General features: G+C 29.6%; 1 protein-coding gene across 6 annotated transcripts in view; it reads right to left on the reverse strand.

Annotated features, from left to right (window-relative positions):
• Nucleotides 1-5,804: 5,804 nt before the first annotated feature.
• The window catches only part of LOC107447482 (sialin), a 37,778-nt gene continuing 16,605 nt past the window's right edge, over nucleotides 5,805-26,977 (reverse strand). For all 6 annotated transcript variants that reach the window (XM_087160708.1, XM_087160707.1, XM_087160704.1 and 3 more), the window contains 7 exons: nucleotides 24,105-24,285; nucleotides 17,932-18,056; nucleotides 16,014-16,160; nucleotides 13,725-13,857; nucleotides 11,549-11,704; nucleotides 9,790-9,875; nucleotides 5,805-7,823 (listed from right to left, as the gene is read on the reverse strand). In XM_087160708.1, the coding sequence (XP_087016834.1) occupies nucleotides 7,713-7,823; nucleotides 9,790-9,875; nucleotides 11,549-11,704; nucleotides 13,725-13,857; nucleotides 16,014-16,160; nucleotides 17,932-18,056; nucleotides 24,105-24,285 (939 nt within the window). In that variant the 3' untranslated portion in view covers nucleotides 5,805-7,712. The remainder of the gene's footprint in view (nucleotides 7,824-9,789; nucleotides 9,876-11,548; nucleotides 11,705-13,724; nucleotides 13,858-16,013; nucleotides 16,161-17,931; nucleotides 18,057-24,104; nucleotides 24,286-26,977) is intronic.

The raw sequence follows: 26,977 nt of genomic DNA on the forward strand, positions 1-26,977 counted from the left end.
GACACTCTAATTACAAACAGAAATATTTTTTGTATAGATATTTTTAAAAACAATTTAATAGTTACTAAAAAATCTGTTAGAATATCGAAATCATATTTGTACTGAAATATAAAATCCAAAAAAAGTAGTAGGTAAAAAAGTTTTTTTTTTTCATTCTTTATAATTTTTTTTCGAATATTGTTGAATATTGCACTTTTAAACTTAAAATAAGTCGAGATTTTGTCTTTAAATTTGAAAATTTTGTTAAATTTGAAAGTTTGTCGAATTTTGTTTTGAAAATTGTTTTTGTCTTTAAAAGAATAAAAAGTAGTTTTTAGTCAAATTATTTTTAAAAAACTTCTACAAATACGAACAGATTTTCTAAACCTTCTATTTTCTCATAATGTTGAATATTATGTTTTTCAATCGAAAAAGAGTTTTATTTTTGGGCCATTTAAAAAAAATAAAAAAATGGCTCTTAGTCAAAATAATTCGAAGTTTTATTTATAAAAACTATATTTTTTACCCAATTTTCTTCTTCGAATTTTAAATGCTATTTTTTTCAATATAAAATAATCAAGATGCTGTTTTTGTTTTCTTTTTAGTTTTAAAAAATAAAAAATAGTTCTAAGCTAAAATATTTCTATATTTTTTTATTGCTCTAAAACAAAGCTTCTCGATCTTAATTTTTCGTTTTATAATGTTGAAGTATGTATTTTTCAATGTAAAAAATTTCACGTTGGTTTATTTTGTTTTCATAGAAATCGGGAATTTTCTTATTTAACCAGTTAAATATCTGGGAATATTTGTTGCTCAAACCAATTTTTACTTCAATCACAAAAAAACAAAAATAACCCTCTTGAATAATATTCAATGTAAGTTTTAAATGTCTTTTATGTTAAAAAAAACTCGATATTTAACATAACCGTTATGATATTTAACATATTCATTATGAAATTGAACACTAACAGAGGGCTTGGCATAACAATCATGGCAGGAAGAAAGAATATTGTTTTTTGAACTATTTTACAACCAATTATCAGAAGACGAGAAAATAATTATTTATTCTTATTCAGATTTTATATTCTAATAAATTAATTCTAATTTTTCATTTGCCCCTGTCTAATTTGAAATAAAAATCAAGGAAGAACACTCAAAGTTAGTGTGGATTAAATTCAAAACTAGATGTTAAGATTAAAGTGATAGCATAAGCAATTTTGTTGCAATGAACGTATTCATATTGGCGCAACTGATTAATGATATTACAATATCTATTATATATAATTCTCTTACGTGGCTCCCAAATTTTGGCTGTATTTCTTTTCCGCCGGTGGCAACATTTGCTTTGTTTTGAAAACACCAAAGCGTTCTGCCTTTTAATGATGTGTTTCTGATCTAATATGTATAATTATCTTACGTGACTCCCAAATTTTGGCTGAAGTACTTTGTACAACTAAATAACATTCTTTTCACAACAGTTAAATATTTAATTTATTTTCTTCATTCATAGAGAAAACAGTCGGCAAAGAATTCTGTTAGGTTAAAAAACATTTCGCTAAAAAAATAACGAATTCTAAAAGAAATAAAAATAAACAACTTAAAAAATAAAAATGCTGTTGCCAGCCATAGAATTTTTTGAAAGTTAACTTAGCAACATAAATCAAAATGACATAGAAGCACAACTAGATCAAAATTATGATACCTGAGCGCTTGGCGTAACAAATCCTTCAATTCTAAAAGTGTTGTATCGCCAAATATCCACAATTGTGTTCTTAAAGAAATTCTATAATTTGAATTGTTAGCAATGACTTAAACAAAAAGTTTTATTCTAACTGACAAATACTATATTATAATTTTAACTTTTTCTATGACTATACTCATTTTCTTACTCTTTTCTTTGTTTTTTATACATTTTATATTTTTGTGATAAGATAAAAAAACTTATAGTTGTTCTGCTTCTGAACACTGATGAAAACACAAAACGATGGGCTTCATCAACCATCAAAAATATATACATTTATTTTACAAATTCCATATTATTAAGGTAGCACCCTTCAGAGAATTAAAAATACAAAATTACCTTTATCAAAGCCGATGCTTTACATCCGGCGTTCAGTGGCAGACTACTATTTCATATTGTTTTACAACACATGGCTTGAGCCCTCTGGTGGGAAAGACTTTGTTTTCGGAACTTCAGTATTCAAAAAAGTATACAAAAACTAGACGTTAAGAACGTATCCAATGAGCGAGCAAAGCGAGCATTGGATTGCGAAGCAATCCGAAATGAACTGCGAAAGCAGTTCCGGGGGTTGGTGAGCGCCAGCGAGCAGGGGGCGAAGCCTCCTAGTATCATATATTGTCCTAAAAATATCATTAACCTGGTTCTTTCACTAAGCTCTTCATGTCAATACTTTATGAATTAAAATATTTTTATATAGGAAAAGAGGCAAACCTCGATACTTTAATATATTTGTGCCCACCTATATACATGTTATTTTAAAAAGGAAGTATACTGATGATTGACAAATAATGACAACACATCTATACTAGCTCTATGTAAACAATCTTTCTACTAGCAGCAGATGCGTAAGTAGAATTTACATTTCCAAAGAGTTGACACAATTTGAAAAAATATGCTTAAACTTTTTTTTCAAAAATGCTTCCAACCCATTCAAAATTTCGATAAACCATTATTACTAGCTTTCATATTAGCAATTTGTAAATCAGGTATGCCACGGGCAACTTAAAATGTATAAAGTGATAGAAGCTCAATTCATTTTAATTTATTTATAATCTGCTTAATTATTCAATAGTATTTATCACCATAACTTAGATTAGAACGGTGGAGAGGCTCAGGGTGCTCTCCTTTCAATGAAGTGATACGGGCTCGAATCCCAGCGATGGCTGGCCGATGCGAATTCCGCTCCCGGCTTGCACCGACCACAATGCTGATGTGAAATATCTTCAGTGGTATACGAATCATGGATTAAGAATCCCTTTGCAGTCAGGCTAACTGTGGGAGGTTTTCCCCTCTATGCAACTCAAATGCGTGTTAGTTCCATCAAAAAGCCCTCAAATGCAACGAAAAGCGAAACATTTCTCCCAATACTTGAACCAGGATTTTCCTTGTTTTCTGGATTAAGTTCAAAACTATGTTGAGCTTAAGTAGTCGTAAGCCTAATATTGGGTCGGCTGTTCAATGACTGTTCCAAAAAATAACTTACATTCAATAATAGTAATATTTAAACCAAAACTTTCACTCTCAGTAAGCTGAAAAGTATGTGTTACAGAAAATTGCTGATTTTAGTTTCTTAAATTAAAATTTTGAAATTGATCAGTCACCACTTTTTGCATTTTCTGTTGTTCGTGGTATGCTAAATCTGTAAGATCATAAAATTTCTGTTAAGTTACTTTTAGAATCATAGAGTAAACAAGAAAAATATCTTTGAACTTTTAGCGTTTTTTTTTTTTAGAAGCAAATTTTAAAATACAATAGTAGAGGTTTTATCCAATGATTTTTATTCAAACTCCGTAGTGGTAGATAAATAAATATTAACTCCAACTTCTCATTAATGTATAATAAAATAGTTCGGATTTCATTTTTTCTTCTTACACTAGTTATGCTGTTGTGAAAAGGTCGCAAACCAAGGTGTACCACGGGTGACTAATAAAATGCACAAAATTTTAAAATTACCAACTTTTTCAAGCGTATTTCTTTCAATTTCCTAATGAAAGTGTATAAGAAGAATATTCAGGGCTAAAGAGAATAGAAGGGCTAGTTCACTCCGCTCTTAGAGCTGAAGCTACGATTTCCCTCCTCATGACGTCACTGTGTCCACAGATCTCGGAGATCGCAAACAAAGATATTATGATAACTTCGCATCTTTCTCTTCGTAAAAATAAGTTAGACTTTTTCTGGTTATAAGCCTTCAAACTTTACTTAATTAACACATTATTTCTGTTCATAAACATAGTTCAAAAAAAACTTTCTTGGTTATTATATTAAAAAAAATACCATTTTAAACTTATAAAAATGTTTTGCTAGTTGGTGAAAATGACACGATAAATACTTTAGTTTAAAAAGTTCAGTTTTAACTTTAACTATTAAGAAAAATGAAGGCATATATCGACACTTTTTTTATCTACATATTCTTTTATAACGATAAGTTAAGTTAAATTTAGAATCCCTGATTTCAAAATATGTCGTTAATAGCAATTTGTTCATACTTAATCATTAGGAAACATCAACCTTAAACGCTAATTACTGAAACAAAATAATAATTTAGGTTCATAATGACATTAGAAATTTTACAATTGTTTATAGACATTTAAATTTACGATGATATAATTTATAGATATTTAAATTGAAGAGAATATAATTTTTAAAAAAAATCATAAATATTTAGAATAACTACATTAAAAAATATGTTATGAAATTAGGAGAATTTCAACTATATATTTTATTTATACTTTTTATTTACATTTTAATTTTCCTTGACTTTATCCATTTTTTAATTCTTTTCACCTGCCTTTCTTTATGAAGTAACGAGGCGGTTTCTATTTAGATAATGAATTTTTATAAAAGTTCTTTACGACAGAATAAACGTATTGCTGTTTTATATTAACTGTGTCATTTCGGAATCCATTCTTTACATAGTTGTTCATTTACTTTAGGGAACACGTGAAAAATTATGCATTTTCCTTTTGTTTTTGTATCAGAATTTTTGCAAGTTGCAATCGCGAAAACTGGCATTTCGATAATAGTTTTAAATTCTTGTAAATTCACTGCAAAAACTGAGGAAAGTCATTATAGAAAATAACAAATGTCTTAGAATATCTCGCAAAAAGAAATGATCCAATATTAGTTAGAGCTAGTAAGGCCAAACGCTCCGTTCTTGAAGTAAAAGTGCGAGCTTTGCGCCAAAGTGACGTCACTAGAGTGACGTCGGAGGATCGGCGCGGCGAGAGATACTTCAAAGGAGTGAACCAGCCCTTCTATTCTCTTTAGCCCTGAGAATATTTACGTAAAAAAATCGAAAGCGAATGAGAAGTATATTTTCAAATTAAATATGAATAATTTGCGAGTCACGATGGGAGTAACGATTGAATAAGTAAATAGATTAATGGATGGAGTCTCGATCACTTCTGACATATCCATGTCATATTAAAATGCAATTAATATACATTTTAATTGAGACTTTTACTCAATCATGTCAGAATAAAATACCATAAATGTACCACTCTTCTTAAAGTAGTCAGTACATTTTGCTGAAGGAATTTTTTCAAATTGATAGATTCTAGTCCTAGTGTTTAGATTTTATTTGGCACCTGGGCCGCGAAGCGTCCCCTATCCTATTCATCTGGAATTTTTGAACAGTTTTGGTTGAGCAATGAGGTAAGCAGGCAATGGAGTTGCTGAAATTGATAGATATTATGTTGGCAATATTATTAATAATTTTTTATTTAAAAAAATGCTGGTAGCAAAAATATTTAATTTCTTCTTTTTATTCAAAAGTAATTATTTATCGGTGATGTATAATTTACGAAACAACATTCCCAAAAATAATTGTTTACATACATTTAAAAAAAGTTATAGTCAAGGATGGTTTATAACTTTTGCATAAAAAAATAGATTTAAAACTTTGTTACTCTGGTATAGAAACAATTTACTGCCATATACAAATGACGATTTTCCATCGTGTGGAAGGTTATGTGTCAGAAATAAAATAGAGTTAAATTAAAACGGTGATGAGTGAAAGCTAGCTCTAAATAAATCTTGTCTCGTGTGATTGTGGAAATTATGTAAGAAGAACAACACAAAAAGAAACTCTTTTATACACATTCATTAAAAACCTCATTTAAATACATTTACATTGAGCAACAAACCATGTTTATGTACAAATGATATATAAATGCAAAGCATCCTTTAACATAGTTGTAGTTCTCGTGGATTTTTCTTAAAAACTTAGTTGGCAAAAATAATTTGCAGATTCTCGATAGAAATTATAGATATTGATGCCATATACAAGAAGCATACGTCTGTGTGCTAAAACAGGGTATCTGTCATGGAAGAAAAATCTCAAATAAAATCATCTCTTACAAGTTCTGTTAATAACTACTTCTTTATACAATTAATGTTCCGCTATCAGGTAAATAGTTATTTAATTCGCTTCGAAAGTTATTATATTAACTAGTCGATTCATGAAGATTTTCTTCGATTTTTCATAAGGGATAGAATTTTAAGAAGCATTTAAAAATACAAATATTTGTCAGCAGTGCAGAATCACTATTTATTTTTTTACGCTGATTTGCGTATAATTGGTGTTTAAATAACGGGACATCATTTAAATATTTGTGTTGAAAAACTATTATATTGAGGAATATGCTAAAGAAAGACGATTAAGTTACACCTTATTTATTCCTTATTGCTGCAGCGTTTATCAATTTGTTAATTTTTACCATTAAAGAACAGGTTTCGACATAAATAAGAAATTTTAAGTAACCAGGACCTATTTTTAGCAGGCAACATGTTATGGAAAGTACCGTAACAGTTTTTTTTTTGCTTTATTGTAAATGCTACTAAAATATCGGAGGGCAGTTGCAATTCTTTTAAACACTTACGAATTGCAGACTTTGCTTCAGAGAATATTTTACTGTTTGAAGAAAATTACAATTTAAAGTTTCATAGATTAAGCCAGTGATTCTCAACCACTGTGCCGCGGCACTTTTGTGTGCCTCCAAATTCTTAAAGTGGGCCGCCAAATTTTAGAAATGTGAAATTTATTTAGACTAGACACCTTAAAGGATTTGTAACACATGTTAAAGAACTGAATGGGGATATATTAGTTACACATTATTTTTTGCATCTAGAAGCACTTGTTTCAGCATAGAACTATTTATAGAACTATAACATTAGAGTAGAGAATTATTCATTATTTCCCAAATTTAGATATAAAAAATTTTGATTGGGTTCGTAATCTATTTGTGAATTAACTTTGAATGGAGAGGAGAACTAGTTTCGCTTTCCAACAATCGAGATATAATTTTAAAATATTCGGAAGAATCAATTAATTCATTTTGGATTAACATTGGATGAGATTATCCCATGATAGCCAAAAAATCTTTAAAAATATTATTACAATTTTCTGCATCTTATTTGTGTGAATTCGGATTTTCAGTATTAACCAACATAAAAACGAAAAAAAGATCGAGACTGTTAAATGTAGAAGACGATATGAGATTGTCATTTTTACGACCAAATATAAATGAAATTATCAAAACACATCAAGCTCAAATTTCTCATTAAAAGTATTATTCATTTGTAATTAATCCCTTAATAAGCGTTTTGTAATTGTTTTTGTAGTACATATTATATTATTTTATTTTACATTCCAAATTATTATCATAAACTATTTTACACAGTGTATTAAAGGCAAGTAAACAACTTTTGAACTTATCTTTTTCTGTGTGTGCCGCCAAATTTTGAAATCTTTAAAAGTGTGCGGCGACAAAAAAAAGGTTGAGAATCACTGGATTAAGCGCTACTATTTTTATACAATTTGTGTTTCACGTATACGCTTTTTGGAAAATCAGTTGGTCACGTAACGTTTAAAAATTATCTTGAAGATTCTATTATTAGAAAAAAAATTTAACGCTTGAGATTCTTATGGCTCTCTTATAAGCGTAAAATTCTATTTTTATTTATATCACCATTTTTTATTTTTAAAGTGTTCTTATCCCCAAGGTTGAAGCTCGGCTGAACCAAATATATTGTAAATAATTGCAGTGACGAAGTAGACACAAGATGTGGTGATGAACACAATGCTCCAGTTGTGTAAGGATTGCTGAAGGAGAAAAAAAATGTTAAAATTACTACTCATCTAAACATATAGCTCATTAATTTATACGACATTAATTATCCTTACGAAACTTTAAAAAAATCATCTTACTTGCATAAAATTCAGTTATCATTAGTAATGAATGAAAGTTTTGTGGTTAGAAGTGTAGTTATTCTTAATGCAAGTTTTTCGGACTCTGTGCAAAAGTCATATATTTGTTCTAGATGGTAGTAAAAAGTTTTATGTAAATATTAAAGTGATTCATGGTTTTTAATTACATAGAAAATAATTAAAAAATGGTTCCATAGTTGTTGTAACCTCTGCAGGCCTGATATGATACGCCCCAAGCATGGCCTGGGAGTTGTTTTATAATATTCGTATTCACTTTGGAATTAAAAATTTAATTCATCAAACTTCAGATCTATTTATATTTATTTAAAATTATTTGCAACCTTTGGCAGAAAAAGAATATTTTTTATCTCCATATTACTACCACTATTCACATTTCCTGGTGCGTTGAAAATTTGAAATCGTGATTGTAAATTTCATCATGACAGTTGGCCTATTAATTTTTATGGATGCTTTAAAGATTAATTCTAAAACGCAGTAACATTAAAAGGCCGTAACCCTCTCGGTTCTAATGGAAATAAATATTCCATAGGCTTGGTTCCTTAAGGGCTTCTTGTTAATTTCTCAACATCGAATTAAACTACCTTTCAAAATCAAATTCACTGAAATATCGGGTTGAAAGGGCTTCTTGTTAATTTCTCATTATTGAGTTAAACTACCTTTCAAAATCAAATTCACTGAAATATCGGGTTGAAAGGGCTTCTTGTTAATTTCTCATTATTGAATTAAACTACCTTTCAAAATCAAATTCACTGAAATATCGGGTTGAAAGGGTTAATCTAAATCAATAACAAGCCATTTTTTATGTTTTCATTCAATTAAAGAGGTAAGCTGTTTGAAGAAAAAAAAGGAATAAAAATAGTTATATTCACCCTAATATGTACACTTTAATCCACAATAAATTAATAGATACTGTATAATAATTTACATACACCTTTTCATTTCGGGTTTCTTGTTTTAAAAATTCTTGAAGTTTGATGAATTATATTAAGAGAATGCCATGCCTATTTTAAATAAATTTAGGCGCAAATACTTTGTGTCATTTCTTCACTGTAAACTGATGATTCAACATATGTTTAGAAAATTAAAAAAAAAGAAAGAGACCTGCTTCAAAAATGGAACATTGGCATTTAACCCTTTTGAAGGACCGTGGTAAGTATACTTACCACCACGCTTTACCACTTTTAATTTAGGTTTCCATTTTTCAATAACTTCAGCTTTCTTGAAGTGAGTTTAAATAAAATTGGTAACCATTTGTCACTTTTAAAAAACGTATAAAAGTTATAAAATACATAATTCCTTTTGAAGTTTGTAGCATTTAAGGAATTTATTTTATAAATAAAGAAAAATAAAAGTCAGTAAGTTCCTAATAGGTCATGTTAAATATCTTTACCACCAAAAAAATGGCGTTTTTATAAACTAAATGAGTTTTTTTTATCAATTATTGTTCTTAAAACAATTTCAATTCCAAAAATACTTTAATTTACCGTTACTAGAAATAAAGGGCCCATTAAAGGGTTAAATAATTAAAATACTCACTGATCCGTTTTCAGATCAAATTACAGATATTTCAGATCAAAATATAAATTATGGTGAATAGAAATGTTTGGTTTTTCCACAATAAATTTCGAATATAAAATAGTGGAACTACTAGTGTTAAACATTGATAGAAACGGTTTGCCTAAAGTTGCTTAATGGCAGTTTCAAATTTACTCTACATTTCTTTTTACACTTTTAAATGTAACGCTTTTTTGTTGTTCTTGTTATTGTCTTTCTTAAAACTGTAGTAATTTGTCATTTTTTCGCATAATAATCTTTCATAAAACTTGAAAACTATACATACACCACTTTCTGTCACTTTTCCAACATATGCAGGAGCTAGGAAACCGGAAAAATTAGCAATGCAGTTTGTAATGCCCATCAATGTGCCTGTAATAATCAAATATTCATTTATTTATAACTTTTCTTACGTAACCTTTTCTTAAAATAAAACAAAATTATAAAGCATAAAGAATACCAAATTCCCCGTCTTTTAGAAAAATTTAATTTTACATATATGATTCTGAGTTAAATTAATGCAAAGAAAAATGTATTTTTTTCCCCTACAAAAAATTAATTTTAAGCTACGTTGCGCAAAAAATAGACGGATCACCTTGAATAACTTTTAATCTAATAATCAGATCTTCAGGTTGTAGGACACGAACTTCCTCAAATAGGCTAGCCTCAAATAGGCTAATTAATTAGTTTAGACGTTATTTTTAATTACAGAAATAGATGCAAAAATGTGTGAATAATCATATTTTTTTCGACGTATTCAAATTTCTGACCCCCAAATTATAGGAGGTTGCCGTAATTTGGGAAATGTAGCCATTTAGTTTGGTCAGGAGAGCTATCCAAAATTTCGACCTTGCAATGTAACTTTTATTTATTTCTTTTTTTCAGAATTTCACCATATTTCAAAAACTTTCTAAGCGAATTCATAATGTTTTGCATACAATTATAAAATTTGTTTTTCCAAAGAGAATTAAATATAAAAAATAACTTTTAGCAAATACTTAATATTTTTTTATTATTTTAATCAATAATTATCGAAATTTTTCTTAATTGTAATATACATTGCAATTTTAGTAATGTAATTCTTACATCTTTTTAAAGAACGTAAATTTGCATGCTAAAATGCAAAATTTGAGCAAAATCAGTCTTGTTGAACCTGAGAAATCGAATTTTAAAAATATTTTTAAAATTTAACTTCTCAGGAACTATTTGACCGATTTTGCTGAAATTTTGATGTTTTGTATGTGAAAAAGGTGTGTTTATTTTAAGAAAATACGTTTTTTGTTTGATTTCGTAACATAAAATATCTTCTGCGCTATTAATTTATCATGTCTGAGGTTATTTCCTCGAATAATTAAGATTGAGTCCTAGAATGTAAAAAAGTTTTTTAGAGTAGTTTGTTTTTTTGGACATTGTACTTACAAAATGCTGTTTAAATAGTTTTTTTTCCAATTTGAGCTCAGTGCATAACAACAATACAAGTTGCATATGTTACTTGGATATTGCTAGAAAAAATTACTACTTAATACTGTTACTTAAATACTGTTAGGCAACTTAAAGAATGTTTAGATTTCTCAAACTTCAGTTATCAAGTTTGAATACACTCAATTTTTAGATTACTCAAATTTCAACGTTCAAGTTTCAATTTACTCAACTTTTAAATTACTTAAATTTCAGCATTTAAGTTTCAATTTACTCAACTTTTAGACTACTGGAGTTCTTTCACTGATGCTAATACATGCTGCAACAGTTTCCTAAATGATATTAGAAAATATTTTCGCCATTTTAATGACTTTCAAAATTTTGAAGACTTCACAATTTTAAACGATTTTACATTCTCAGAAACTGCAATCTTTCTGAAAAATTCTGCATCTGTTTTAGAAGATGCTGAGACCAATACACTCAGTTACCATGCAGCTCATAAGAACTGTTCTAGATTCAGACGCGCTGCAGCAAGTATTGATTGAAAAATAATCTAAGCAGAGGGCATTATCATTTTCTTACACAGACATTTAATGAATGGCGTCTTGACGATTTTTAACTCTTACCTGAGAATTCTGGGCTCATATCGACGTGAGTGACATTAAATCCAGAATACATGAATCCATTGACTCCCAGGGCCACAGTGAGTAAAAAGAGTATCGGTAGTGGATCACAGCCAAAAAATATAATTGATAGCAGGCAGATAGAAGCTCCAAAGAATGCTATGAAATAGAAGGAAAAATATCAACATGAGTTTCAATGCTGAAAATTTTTATAATTTGAAGCTTATAGATCAAAATTTATGGTTTAAAGTTTATGGTCTAAAGTTTATAGGTTAAGGGTTATAGTTTATAGTTTAAGGTTTATAGAATAAAGTTTATAGTTTAAAACTTATAGTTTAAAACTTATAGTTTAAGGTTTATAGTTTAAAGTTTACAGTTTGCAGTTTACAGTTTATAGTTTAAAGTTTAAAGTTTATAGTTTAAAGTTTATAGTTTAAAGTTTATAGTTTATAGTTTAAAGTTTATAGTTTAAAGTTTATAGTTTAAAGTTTATAGTTTAAAGTTTATAGTTTAAAGTTTATAGTTTAAAGTTTATAGTTTAAAGTTTATAGTTTAAAGTTTATAGTTTAAAGTTTATAGTTTATAGTTTAAAGTTTATAGTTTAAAGTTTATAATTTAAAGTTTACAGCTTAAAGTTTATAGTTTAAAGTTTGTATTTTAAAGTTTACAGCTTAAAGTTTGTAGTTTAAAGTTTGTGTTTTAAAATTTATAGTTTAAAATTTATAGTTTAAAGTTTATAGTTCGAACGTAAAAGGGAAAAAAATGCTAGTAAATCATTTCATTTTCAATGTTTATAGTAGAAGTCCAAAATCAGGTCTGTCGAACGTCAAAAAACTTTTGGAAATAAATTTATTGATTGAATACAATTACTTTTTGATGTCACTAGGAAGCTCTGTCCCCCGCCATAATTCTTTTAATTGTTTTTTTTTTAATCGGTTACAAGTCAATCCGCAATAACAAAGAGCATTTTGTTAACAGAACATGCATTTATTCCAATCTTATGAAAGAACATTTTGTCAATATGTTAATTGCAAATTATAAACAATTATGTGGATTTCGATAAGCTTTTAATAAGTAATTAATAAAGAATATTTCATAAGAAATTGATAAAGAATATTTTATAATGTTTAATAGCAAAGAAAGGAATCCATTAACTTTCTAACAAATTGCAATTATGAAAAAAAGCACTCATGTTACACTCAAAAACAAAAATGTTACTGCAATACTGCGGTCTGTCGAGCAGCCCTCACGCTACTTTTAACAAAAAGCTTAACACTTATTAATTCTGGAACTAGCAATCGAATATTTTTTCTTTATTTCATCGCAAACCAGCACATTTTTGTACACTTCTTTGTTATTTTAATTTGCTAAGTCTAATAGTTTTTGTGAAGCAAAGTGTAACATATAATTGGATGCTCAAAGCAAAAGTTAGAAAAAATTAGAAGCGAAATTTTTTAAAAGCCTATATTTTTCTTAAGCCTCAACCGTTATTAGTAAGATAAAATTTCAGTCTTCTCAAGATGAGCTCTGGTGGCTCAAAGGATAAAGCATTCGCATTCCAATGCGGTGAACCAGGTTCGAATCCACAACGATAGCTGGTTGATACGAAATTCGCACCCGACTCGCTCCGACCACAGTGCTGACGTAAAATGTCCACAGGGGTAGATGGATAATGGGTTAGAGTTCCCTTGCCGTCGTATTAACTGTGGGAGGTTTTCCTCTCCATGTAACGCAAATGCAGGTTAGTTCCATCAGAAATTCCTTACAAAGGTAAAATTCTCTCACTTCTTAATCTCGGAGTTCCCTTGCCTTCTGGATAGGGTTCAAAATTACAAGGTTATGAAAATGAATATTAGTAGTCGGAAACCCAAAAATTGGGTTTGCTTTTCAGAACTGTTATAAAATGAATTAAAATCTTCAGCGTTTTAAATTTTAAAATTAACCGTGTTTCTTTAATTACGGCTATTGTAGATATTAAATACTAAAATTGAGTGTTTTTTTAAAATTATAGTTATTATTTTTAAAAAAATTAACCGTGTTTCCCATTAAGCTATTAAATTAAAAAATTAACTGTGTTTTTTTAAATTATAGTTATTAAATAAAAAAAGTGTTTTTTTTTAAATTGTTATTTGTTTTACAGTAAAATATTGTTTTAATTTCCAAATGAAGTAAAACTTACCAACGGAGTTCATTATCTTCCGAATGAAAGTAATTTTGTAGTATCCTTTCCTCCTCATGCTGTCAGCAAAGAAACTAGCAAGAACGCCTATCAATGCATGGGATACATAGGGAAGGGAAGATAAAATTCCATTCTGAAAATAAACAATAAATTATTGAAAAAAATCACCATATTTCGCTTTTAGTTCGATCATTAAATATAAGAAACTGAAACAAAACATATTATTTAAACTTTACTACTTTATGTTACCGTATGACAGTCAGGAGGAACTTAACTGAAAATATTACAAAACCACTAGAAATATAAGGGAAGGTATATAACCGTACCCAATTTTAGGTTAACGACTACTAATGTTCAACTCTGTTGCCTTGTAATTCTGAATCCAATCCAGTAGACAAGGTTACTCCTGGATCAAGTATAGGGACAAATTTTACCTTCGTGGAGTACTTTTAGTGGGAAATAACCCGAAAATTCGTTACATGAAGGGGAAAACTTCGAAAACCACCCTTGGTTAGCCTGATGGCAAGGGGACTCTAACCCATGATCCGTCTACTACTGAAGATGTTTAACGTCAGCACTGTTGATAGTGCGACCCGGGTGCGGAAGCTATCGCTGCGACCGATTCGCCTGAATTGGTGGCATACGCCCTATTTTAAAAGTTTTGCAAATTGTTTATGATGGACAACAATTTAGGTGTTAATGTATATTTCCTTTGAAAGTTTTTTTTCAATACTGGTGTAGTCGTTTAAAGCATCCTCCATATGGTGGAGAGCTGGAGGTCGTGAGTTCGATCCTGTAAGTTCTCAAAACAACCGGCATGCTTACGGTACAAGATGTGCATTAATCTGTCTTAGATGAAAGTCCTCTCTTTGTTTGGGGATGTGGTGGAGGGTTCGGAGGAAGTGGTTACAGCTCGGGCTCTGTCCAGGTCATCTGATTATGTTAGGTCTAAATTATGGAAAATTTCTTACTATGGTCATCAAAAACTAGTAGCCTGGTAGCTGGGTGATGTATGTTCATCCTAATAGGCGTTAGTTTTATAATTCTATGAAATATCATTGAGCCCAAATATATTTTTACAACTTTGATTTTCCGAGATATACGACGCAATTCATGTGAAGAAAAGTTTTATTTTACCATAGTATTTTCATCAAATATTTTAGAAAATTTTCAATGCCTATAATATTTCAATTGTTATTATGAACTGGTGAAATGTTTTAATGGGTCCATTATGGGCTACTTTTCACTACTTCGCTGTACCAGAATTAATTTATTTGTTTAATTTTGAAGTCTTTTTAAATTCCTTGCCAAGGATTTAAGTTACGAAAAGAAATAATAAAAGTTAAATTGCGGGTTTGCTCAATACAAAGTTGGTTTACAAGCCATTGTCAAGTTGAACATTCAGCTCAAATTAGAGATCCAATCTTGCTGTAACCCTGGCAGTATTGAATCCGTTAACTTCCAGTCTACATAGCTTCTGACTACTTGGAGAAACAGCTCATTTAATGAAGCCTTCTCATCAGAGAAATTATTAATTCAGTCAAAATAAATATAGTAACATACGGTGGTAACATGTGGAGGGAAAAATTCCATTAACCAAGAATCTAGCTTGACTCTAATAATTTATGGATTCTAATAATTTATAATAGCATTTCATATGATTTTGTTATAATAGCGTAATAATAGTGGAAGAAAATTTTTCCTTACAAAATGATTTCTCTGGTGAAATGAGAAATGCAGGATCCCAACTTCTACGCTTTTTGGGAAAATTTCTCAATAGTAACTATTTGTTGCGATGTATGATTCTTTGTGAATTTAAGTACACTACATGTAAATGATTAAAACGTTTATATTACACTACGCCATTTTGTTCCAGCTCTGTTTAATAATCATAGCATTCCCTTGAGTTGATACTTTACCCTCATCTACAATAAACAATTGGAAAAATTTGAGAAAGCTGCTTCTTTTTATTTCAATTTATATCATTTCCCAAAGCAAGGAACTCGAGTTTTATATTCAACAACCAAAAAGTCAGCTGAAAACAATGTGATACCACAAAGTTTTAATAAGCTCACGATGTATGGGATAAGTGTCCAAGTGCCCAGCTTCAAAAGATTTCTAGGATTTCTGGTATCAGCTCTGTTGCGGTAAGGCTTTTAGAGAATGTTGACTATCTTACCAAAAATTCTGAAAGCTAAAGTTTTTAATTATCTACCTCTCTATGAAGTATTTTGTCAAAAGAGTAGTAGTTAAAAGCCCTGTAAATGTTATGAAAATGCATCCACTTACTTTCTTGATATTGAAATGCAGGACGTTTGCTAAATATGTTGGTAGTTCTGTTAGCATTGTATAGAATCCCCAGTTCTGACCGAAATGAGTGACAGCCAAAGCCCAAACCCTCGGTGACGTCAGAATTTCTTTCCAAGGAGTCGATCTCTAAAAGTGAATTATTTAAGATTATGAATAATTAGAGTAATCTCTTAATCCTCTGTTTAACGAATTGGAATTCTATAGAAAATAATGATATAAAATATGAAACTGAATATTTTGGAATGAATTATATATCATTAGGATATTTCAATACTGCATTTAAAATATTGAATTATCTACTAAATTGGTTTGATTATGATATATAGATATGATTTTATATTCATGATTGAAAGATTTAATATTATTAGCCATGCTTTTTGAATCATCAGTAAATTGGTGAGTTCAAATCGAATTCGATGTTTACCACATTGCCCACAATATTTTCTTCTTTCCAAATTATAAAAAGAAAAAGATTCATAAATTATATTATGTATATAATAATATATTTTTATTTATATTTCTTCTTCCATTTTTTTCTTGTTATAAAAGTAGTAGTTTAGCTCTGATTATGGGATTGAATACGCTATATATATATATATATATATATATATATATATATATATATATATATATATATATATATATATATATATATATATATATATATATATATATATATATATATATATATATATATATATATATATGAAAATAAATAAACCGGGCGGGGTAAAGTGTATAATCATTTTAATATTTCCATTTCGTCTGCAAGACAAGATTATAATTCTGTTTTTATCCTATTACTCTTTTAGTCCCAGAAGTTGAAACTTTATTCTAACTTAGGTCAGATTTGGAAAGATAGAACTAAAAATGTGAATTGCAATTACTATATGCAGTGTTAAAGACTCAAGCTTTTAGGTCTAATTTTTGTTTTCGCGAAAGAACATTTACAATCGTTATCAAGCTATGATGGGTTGGGAATTCTTTCTTTCAGCTATAGACACTCGCAGGGAAGAGGTTTAAAGTCTTTTAGATCTTCTGCTGGAAAAAAATTATTATTGGTAGAGATTCAGATTGCATTAGATAATGGAATCCATGTAGTGTTATGTTTTTAAATGCCCTATGGGTAATATTTTTAAGTAAATGAATTTTTTTGTGACAAACAATTTACACGAGCTGTTTTCGGGTGAATTTATTTAAAGAAATTAAAGAGTGTAACCTAAATGTGAAAAAATATCGTGTAACATTGATTTTGTAAAAATTTTATGTCAACTCATTGGACTCTTTGTAAAAATTCAAAATTTTGTAAAAAATACATTTCAAAAACGTTTTAACCATTATAAAATATTTTTACAATAACAAATAAGTTTAAAATTAATGAAAAGTATAATAAAGAATAAAAATATGTCAAATGAAATATTTGCAGAGAATATTATATATGCAGTAGATTAATTGAATTATCCGGCTCTTTACAAACAAACGACACCATTTTATAATGCATTAGGTTAGTTGAAAAAACATCTATTATTTACTATTCCGTTTAACAATCCGTTTAGGCTTATTGGAGTTAGCTGAGATACCTTTAAATTGAACAGAAAATGTATCACACATTGTTCAATCTACCTTATTTATTCCATCAAGTTTACAATAAACACAGAGTAGTGAGGGATTATAATAAACAGCCTTGTTTCAGGTTTATATAAGTCTAAAACAGTTCAGTTTGATTAAACAATTCTCTTTACAATTCCTGAAGGAATAAGGGCTGATTGTAATAAGCCAAAAAATATCAGAAAATAAATAACTTTTCTAATTAGCCTAGCGCATTGTATAATGACCATAACATTTGAAAATAACCGAATTTTTCAATTAGCTTTCAACCAGTCTCAAATATACTTACTCTTGTTCTTTCAGATTGGCCATCCCGTATGAGGCGTAACTCTTCTTTCGAAATTCTTGGATGATCTTCAGGTGAATCATAAGCAAGGAACACCCAGAAGACGCACCAAATGCATCCAAGAATGCCTGTGTCGTAAAAATAAAAATACATTTTTATTTTTTTAAACATAATATAAAATTGGGGTGGATTTCAATTTAATCGCCAATCATTCGCCAATCATCACCAATCACATTAGATTAAATCTAGGGAGAGGACTACTAGAAAATCTCTAGGGAACAAGAATTCTATAAACTTTTCTAGTAACGTAACTGTATTTAACTTAACCTATTAGTGTTAGTTTTACGGGTGATTTCCTTGTATACTTACTAATAAGCATTTAGTAACGTTACACGAAGATTACTTAAATATCTGTTAAAGTTAGAGAACTAGTATCACATATGCGAAAAATAAAAATAAACTTAGTCAGTTATTCGCGATCGCAACGCTCGAGTACGCCGTCTAGCGGGAGCCTGTAAATATCGGACATTAATTTATCACGTTTTCATTTAGTTCCATCAAAGTCATTGACTGAATCAGACGCCATTTTTTAGCAGCAAATAAGAAACAAAATTTCCCTAAGGAAAAGGCCGAAGAACTTGAAAAAAATCTCCAGAATATTAGTAAATCTTTCAGGAACAGAACACGCCAAACATTTGAAGAAAAATTCCTCAATAATTTTTAATTTCTATTATCAACAAACTTGCAACTGATGACTTCCGATTTCGGATACTGTTACAGATGTGTGTATTAAGGTAAAATGCATTTCTTCTGTCTTCAATTCATTACGAATTAAAGTGAAGTCAACATTGCTTTCGTCATTCCAGTGAATAAATATGAATTCAGAACATACAGAATTGTAATAGTTATAGCATATTCTTCTTCGTTATAGAATATTATATATTTCTGTATCCATATAATTCGGAAAACAACAATAAAAAATTATCCAGGTTACTTGAAATAGTGCCATTTGTGCTGATTCTTAATTAATTTAAATCGTTTTCTTGGTAAGTTTTTTTTAATTTTGAAAGAATAAGTTCAACTAGAATTCAGCTATTCTGTTTTTAGCTACATATTCAAATTCATATCAATTATAAAATTTTGCTGTGTAGTATGTTATCTAAAAGTAATGAAGGTATAAACTATGTATCTATTATTTGAGAATAAAGTTTTCAAATAAGGAACTTATCATTTTGGAATTCTCCGGGAATCATAAATCAGGTAAGTGCAATGATTTTTACAATAAAAAATTTGCTTGTAAATATTTTTTTTTCATTTGATGATGGTTCTCTACAGAATGGTTTTTTACGTCTGATTAAGAACTATAAGAATAATAAAAAAAGAAACAATATGAAAGTTTTTATTTCAATGTTAATAATTCTTAAAATCGTTTTTTTTATCCTAAGAATTCTTTATTTTCCGTTTTTTAGTTTATAATTTTCTGATAAAAATTGTTCTCAAAATACTTTTGAAAAATTAAATGGTATAACATTATGGTTTTATGTATACTTCTTGTATATTCCAATGTTTGAAATAATATGATTCAGAAAAGTATGGAATAAAAATTCGGTACTTACGACGTATTAACGCCACCGCCGCTACAGATTTGGCGGTTTTTAAGTGCCGCCAATCTACACTTAAAATTTTTGCGACAGTTCATAAAATAAAACACTTTATTTGAAATCAAAATAGTTAATTGGATTTCGGTGGAAAATGAGCCGATATAGAGTTTAGCATAGATTCAAAACAATCATATCGCCATATGAACTCTGATGAATAAGATTCCAAATGAAATAACATTTCCAAAACGTACGTTTGCCAAGATAAAGTTTTATGTTGTGGGAATTGGTACATTTTCGTTTTTTCGGTAAAATATTTCCCTCCTGAAAAAATAAAATTGCATCTTGTTTTGTTTTTGGCAAATCCCAAAGACGAATATTCGTAGCACTAAAAATGGCGACAAAAAAGAATTGTTTTTTTTTTTTTTTTTGTTTTTTTTTTTTGTTTTTGTTTCGTCAGCATTCTTTATTTTACGTTTCTTAGTTTCTAAATAATGATTTTTATTGAAACTTGAAATTTTTTGATAAAAATTGTTGTCACAAAACGTTGTTTACAAAATTAAATTTCATAAAATTATGAGGCTTATGTATACTTTTTGTTCATTTTAATTTTTGAACTAATATGATTCTTAAAACTATAGAATGTAAAGTTTAAATGGGCCTTTCATGTTATATCATTAAATTTAGTAATACTATTTCTCGGGCATTAGGTTTTAACTCTTTTAAGAATATAAATATTTTTTTCTGTTAATGTACAAATATTTTTCCGATGTGTTTTGGATATTCCTTCTCTAATAAAAAGAGATACCATTTTGTTTTCGGTTGTACAAGAAAGAAGATCAAGCATTTTTCTTTTTTAAATTTAATAAGCCACATTAAAGAAGGAACGTTGCAATGCTACACGCTACATTAACGACGTCTCCAGAGTAACTGAATGACGGTTCATATGGAAATCGCAGGTAAGCGTCTCATACAACAACGCCCCCTATAGTTCGTTGCGATCGCGAATAGTTAATAAGTTAATTCCCGTTTTCAAAAAAGAATGAAATTGTTTAAACTCAACTTGAGTTCAATACACTTATGTTTGAGTTAAATACTTGTTGTGCTTTAAATCTTACTTAGTTGCAGATATTTAAGATGGTATTTGAATTATTTTCGCTCAGGCATGATTTGGTGAGTGGCAATTGCTCGTAGAGACTGTTGAAAGTAGATTCTATTTATTTATTATTTAATTATGTGTGAGCTATAAGCTTGAATTTAAACCGTTTGATTTGACTTTCAAAATAAAACGATGTGGATTTCAGGTTGCTATGACGATATGATGGAACAACTTGTCTAAATAAAAGTGTTTGTTGAATATTTAATTTTCACTAGCGGTTATGACTTCGAATAAAAAAGAATTAAAAGATCACCTTATTAGAAATGGCATTTCTGAAAAAGACTCTATTTTTCTTCTGGATAAGTAAATTTATTTTGAAAATATTATTATTTAATGTATATTATATTCACTTTATATTTAAATTAGATTTTTCTCAATGTTTTAAAATAAAATGCAAGTCATCTAAATTCTTTTTCAATAGGAATTTAATCAGATTAAAAGTATTAAATGTGGATGCTTGTGGAATATTAAAAAATCAGATTACATGATAGAATCTTAGTCAAGGTATGTGATAATATATTAGATCTGAAAATTTTTTTGACCTCATATTAAAAAATTAACTTTCAACTGAAATTTTTATATATTGCTTAGTTATATGTGTCTCGATGTTTTTTGATGTATTAACGTATTTTGGTAGAAGATATTTTTTGATAATTGATTTCGTATCATTGAGTAATTTTTTTTTCTCCATAAAAACTATTTTCGAAATAATTTATTGTTCATACAGTATATATTTACTGTTAGGGCACTTTTTCATTACACGACACGATAACGACAAAACGGATCCGATTGTCGGCGAACGACATAGGGTCAAGTAAAATGCATGGTCAGTAACGGAGCGCTTTTTCACTCACCGATACGATAACGATTATGTCGTATCCGACAAGACGATAACGTTTGTCGGAATCAAATGTCGGTTAGGCAAGAAAATTTCTCCTCAAATCGTGGCGATTCTATTAGTTGTTGTGTATCTTTCCTGTTTTATCTCCTCTTTTGATATCATTATTTTATTCTTTTAATCAATTTTAATATTTTATTAGATCATGTCAAATGTAAAATTCGAAAATAAAAGTTTTATATAATTTATTCTCATGTCTGGTTATAAATTTTTAATTTCATGAAGTTGCATTTATTACATTATAATGAGGTTGTAAGACGTAAACAATCATAAAAGTTTTATTGGAAATTTTTATAAATTCATTATATGCTTTAATGAAGGGATGGTATTTTTTATAATAGTAATGGTTTGATAAAAAGGCAAATAAAGACCCTTATGTATTTCAAATAGAACTCGATCTAACTACTGGTTTCTGCTTGATTGAATAATATAAAGTCTGTTCCCTGATTCAACTGAAACATTTTTTTGAAACATGATAGAACGGCTTCATAAGATAAATTTGATAAAACTCATTTAAAATTCATCTAAAAAGATTATTCTAAATGAAACTAATATTTTAATTCGATTTGAAAAAAACGTTAATACTTTAAAACATTTAAAGAATTTAAGTAATGTTAAGTGATTACAGACATAATTTTAAGTGTAGATTGGCGGCACTTAAAAACCGCCAAATCTGTAGCTGCTGTGGCGTTAATACGTAAGTACCATTTCGTGCACCCAAAAACGTTTCTGCACTGCTAGCTTTTTTCTTCTAAAATAAAGTAAGAAGTTTGAGACGACGATTATCATCCGGCATATTTAAAGTTTGCAGAAAAGAACACAAGCAACTGCTCACTTGTTGGGTCTTTGAGCCAACTAAATTAAATGAACGCCAATTTACGATACTACCAATAATTTTATCAAAAAATAACATATTTTATTTCTTAAACATTTTAGAACACAACAATGCTAGCCGACAAGCTGTAGTTGCAGCGATCTCCCCATCATGCTGATCAACACCCAAGACATCCACAGCCCACCTGTGGTTTTTCTTTTCTAAAGACATTACACTAGGCGCCTACGGGCACTATTTCAGTTGAAGGAGTGGAGTGTCCGCTTCGCGGACAGGTACTCCGTGATAGAAATTAGTCTAAGTCTAAGTAAGAACACAACAACATTTATTATGTATCTAACTCCGTTGCCAAAACGAATTCAAAACTAAAACTTATAATTTTTCGAAACACGTTCAAATAAATTATTTAAATTTTATGTCTCTACACACTCAAGCTCAAAACATTGAATGAACAAGAATTTCTACTTCTCGGACTAACGATATCGGACAAGTGAAAAAACAGTTGCTTAAACGATCCGGCAACGACATTGTCGTTCACACATTTGTCGTCCGATTTTGTCGGTATCGTGTCGTGTAATGAAAAAGCGCCCTTATTCATATTGCCGTCAATAAATAAAGTTGACTGCCTTTAACACTAGGTTTACGGACGTTTCTTGTATACCTATCTCTACAAACACGCGTCAATTTGACACATGAACGAATACATATAACAGCACTTTGCTAACTTGGTCCGGACCGCAAATATAAATTTTAAATTGATAGTTTATCAATTGTGATTCTTGATTTAATAAATTAAATTTAGTAGATTTTTATCCACCACTGCTTCTAAATAATTCGTAGGCTTATACCATTCACCACTTCATATTTGCAAAATTTTCTTAGTAGTTATTTACCTTTTTTATAATTATTTTGGCGTGTCCGGAGCAGTTGGCATCTCTGCACTTAGAAAGCAATGTAATTATATACTATAGGAAAAAATGAAAGTATGAGATATATATTTATGAAATATTCTAGTATTTAATTTTTCAATACTCGAACTAAGCAACTGAAACCTTCAAAATCGGACACTCTGACATCAATAGACATTCTGCGTTTGTTCTTTCTATTATTACTTATCGGCAACAGTTGTTTATCGCTTGTTTCAATTCAGATAACGATATCGGATAAGGGATCGAAGTACTGTAGGTATATTCCCATTTATTATTGATGTGATGTTTGCATGTTTACTCAGAATTTTGTCTAAATTACAATCGCGTCAAATTGACGCATATCCATAGAGATAGGTATACCACAAGAGTATTTCAATGCTTTTTAAGAAAATGGACTTCTATATATATCAATGGATAAAAGTCATTACAAGAGATAAAATAAAAATGCCAGCGGGTTTTGTAATTTTTGTTATAAAATTCGAAATGCGTCAAAATGACCCGTTCCGTAAAACTAGTGTTAATTAATGAAAATTTACATTTGCAAGATTCATCCATTTAAATCTGGTTTATCATTGAAATTGCATTTGAAAGCTGTAAATCAAGGAACGTGTTTAATTTTTCATACATTTATGGTTCCAAATGTATATATATATATATAATGCTACAAAGAAATCCTTAGCATTCTAAATCAGCAATGTAGCACACTTATAGATAGATGACAGATGAATGGAGTACTGTATACGTAAGTATTGCTATTTACCATTGATATAAAAGACCCATCTCCATCCAAACTGGGGGCTGCCACTAAGTACACCGGATAAAATAAGAGCCATCACAGTTCCAATTGGACTCCCAGAAAAAATGAGTGTAGCCAATCGGCTTCTTTCGTTTTTCGGTACCCATCGTCCGATCATGACATTCATGGCAGGGAAGGTGACACCCTAAAATAAAAGCCTAATATACTACTTAATTTTTATATTGAAACCATGTAATAAAATCTGAAATTTTATATACAAAAAAGTAACATAAATTAATCTAAACCTCTAAATAACATCAAGTAAAGGAAATTCTCCTTCGAATTTAAATTTGGCCCAAAAAACGGTAAAATATATTTTATGCTATCCATGAACTTTCTATTCTGAGCTTAGTTTAAAATGCACGTCTCAGAAATTTTGAATACACTTTTGAAAAATGGACATAGCATAAAATGAGTACTTGAAAAAAATGGACGTTGCTTGAGATGTGTGTTGGGAAAAAAAATAGACATTACACAAAATGCCTGATTAAGAAAATGATTTTGCACATTTTGATATGCGTGTATGAAAAAATGGAAGTAGCACAAAACGTACCAAGTTTAACGCCTTGGGGACGGGTGATTCAAAAAAGCATTCGTACAAAATCTGAATCAGGATGTAATTAAATAAAAAAACGGTAACCAAAATGCAGTCGTTTCTAATTTGACAGACTTAGTTTGCTTTTACTTTAATTACTGTTAGTTTAATCATATATATAATCAATGTTAATTCAAAGTATAACTAAATAGTTTTATTTTGAACAAAGTAATGGTGAATTAAATAAATCAAACAATTATAACTCCGCCCACAAATAAACTGCTAAAGAATTACTTTGATTACCAGTTTTATCTTTTTACCCTGACTGATACGGTTTTATGCTGGCACGTATTTGTGACAGTCGGCGCGAAATGGTTAATGAGCATTTAAAAAAGTTGGCATAACTGAATACGGAAAAGATGAAGAAAAAAAATGCAGTTAATTTAATACGCTTGTTTTTTTAAGAATAACGTAGATGTAACGGCATATTTATATTTATATGCCTTTTATTAGAGAAGGAAAAAAATCTTTTAACTTCCTCTTCTCATTTAGGTTGATTCAAATTTTGCATGAGTGAAACTGACAGAATTTTTAAAAGATACAAGCCTAAAAAGCTTTATCATGCTGAAGCAATTAGTACAAGTTTTTTTATTTGTTCAAGCCAAGTAGTATTGTGTATAACAAGTATATAAAATCTGCTTTAAATTGACTCTGAATTTGTAGTTCCTCTTAACCAAAACAGCATTACCAAGGGGGTATGTCCGGTAGCATAATCGTGTGCAGAAGCTCCTCGAATAAAGACTTTACTCATAAACCAGATCGAAAGCGATTCTAACGGAGTATGTCTTGTCATAGTCTAAAAAGTTAAATAGTCTGTGCACCAAAATGTTAATTCCTTCTTTAAAAAAGATAACACTACTGTTCAATTTCATAAAAAGGATAAAATGCTGAATCAGTTAAAAGTTGCGTAAGCATAAATATTTTTAACTCTTAGTTTATAAAGAATTTATTTTTTATTTCATTAATCTCAATAATTATTTCTTTGTCTACAACATAATTATTAAGAAAACGGATCTGAAATGTACGTATAACCCCTTTTAAAAGTTAGAGTGGTAGAAAGAAATAACCACATTAAAAAAAAGGTGGTAGAGTCGAGCTACAATATAAGCACTTAATGCATACCTGCCAACTTTCACTCTTTCCGAAAATGGATTTTCAGAGAGGTTGTAAAACAATAAACGAAAAACAATCTGACTCAAAAATATATTTATATTTTGATCACGTTGGAATTCGCTTGAGCAAGAACTTGAACTTGAACTGGTGTAGCATACAAAGTGCCTGTCCGCGAAGCGGACAATTGACTTTTCCATCTGAGATAGTGCCCGTGGGCGCCTGTAATGGTGGCGATGCAGTGATGAGTAGAGTGGCGAGCGAAAACGCAGAAGCGGAAGTCACATATTAGTTTATACTAAAAGCGATTATTCCTAATATATGATGGTAGCGATGAAGTGAGAGTGGCAAAAGAAATTTAGGTATAAAACTAGGGGTGGTATGCTCGCGAGTCAAGGATCACCCTTCTGGTCATTTCCCCTCTCTGCGAGCATCCATAAATATAAAGGGTGGCCACTATTTGTAGTACTTTGATAAGATACAATCAGAGAGCAAGAATGCAGTGATTGGGTTGTGGTTTTTCATATCCACAATAAGCTGTTTGTTCAGTAGGGTGTTAAACCCTCCTGGGTCATTATTTTTAGATTTGCTATAGAAACTAGCATTTAATTTGTTAATAAAACTCATAATAGGGTCTATGTTAAGGTCTTTTCTGATATTAATGTTAGGCAGGTATCTAGGTGCACCAGTAAGGCGTCTTAGAATTTTGTTTTGAACAGTCTCCAGTTTTTTGGTCTGGGTTTTGTTGATTATATTGCTCCAGGCGGGGCAGGCATAGGTGAGGATTGGCCTTAGGCACTGCAAGTATAGCAGACGCTTGAGGTTAATTGGGAGTGAAGAGTTTGCATTGAGTAAAGGTTTAAGGCAGTTATAGGCTGCATAGGTTTTATTAATAATACTTTGTAGGTGGAGATTCCACGTGAGTTTGTCATTAAAGGTAACTCCTAAGTAAGTAGCCTTATTCGTGATTGGAATTTTGTTATTAAAGAGGATGACGTCACTTTTAATTTTTTTGTGCCTTTTTTTCCTCCTAATGATCATAAGTTGAGATTTCTCAGTATTAATCGCTATTTTATTGTTGCGACACCAATCTTCAATTGGGGGCATATGTTCATTAAGGTTTTTAACAGCA

The sequence above is a fragment of the Parasteatoda tepidariorum genome, chromosome 4 (assembly GCF_982258835.1).
Source record: "Parasteatoda tepidariorum strain Cologne lab strain chromosome 4, Ptep-v5.0, whole genome shotgun sequence".
In the NCBI taxonomy this organism is placed as follows: Eukaryota; Metazoa; Arthropoda; class Arachnida; order Araneae; family Theridiidae; genus Parasteatoda; species Parasteatoda tepidariorum.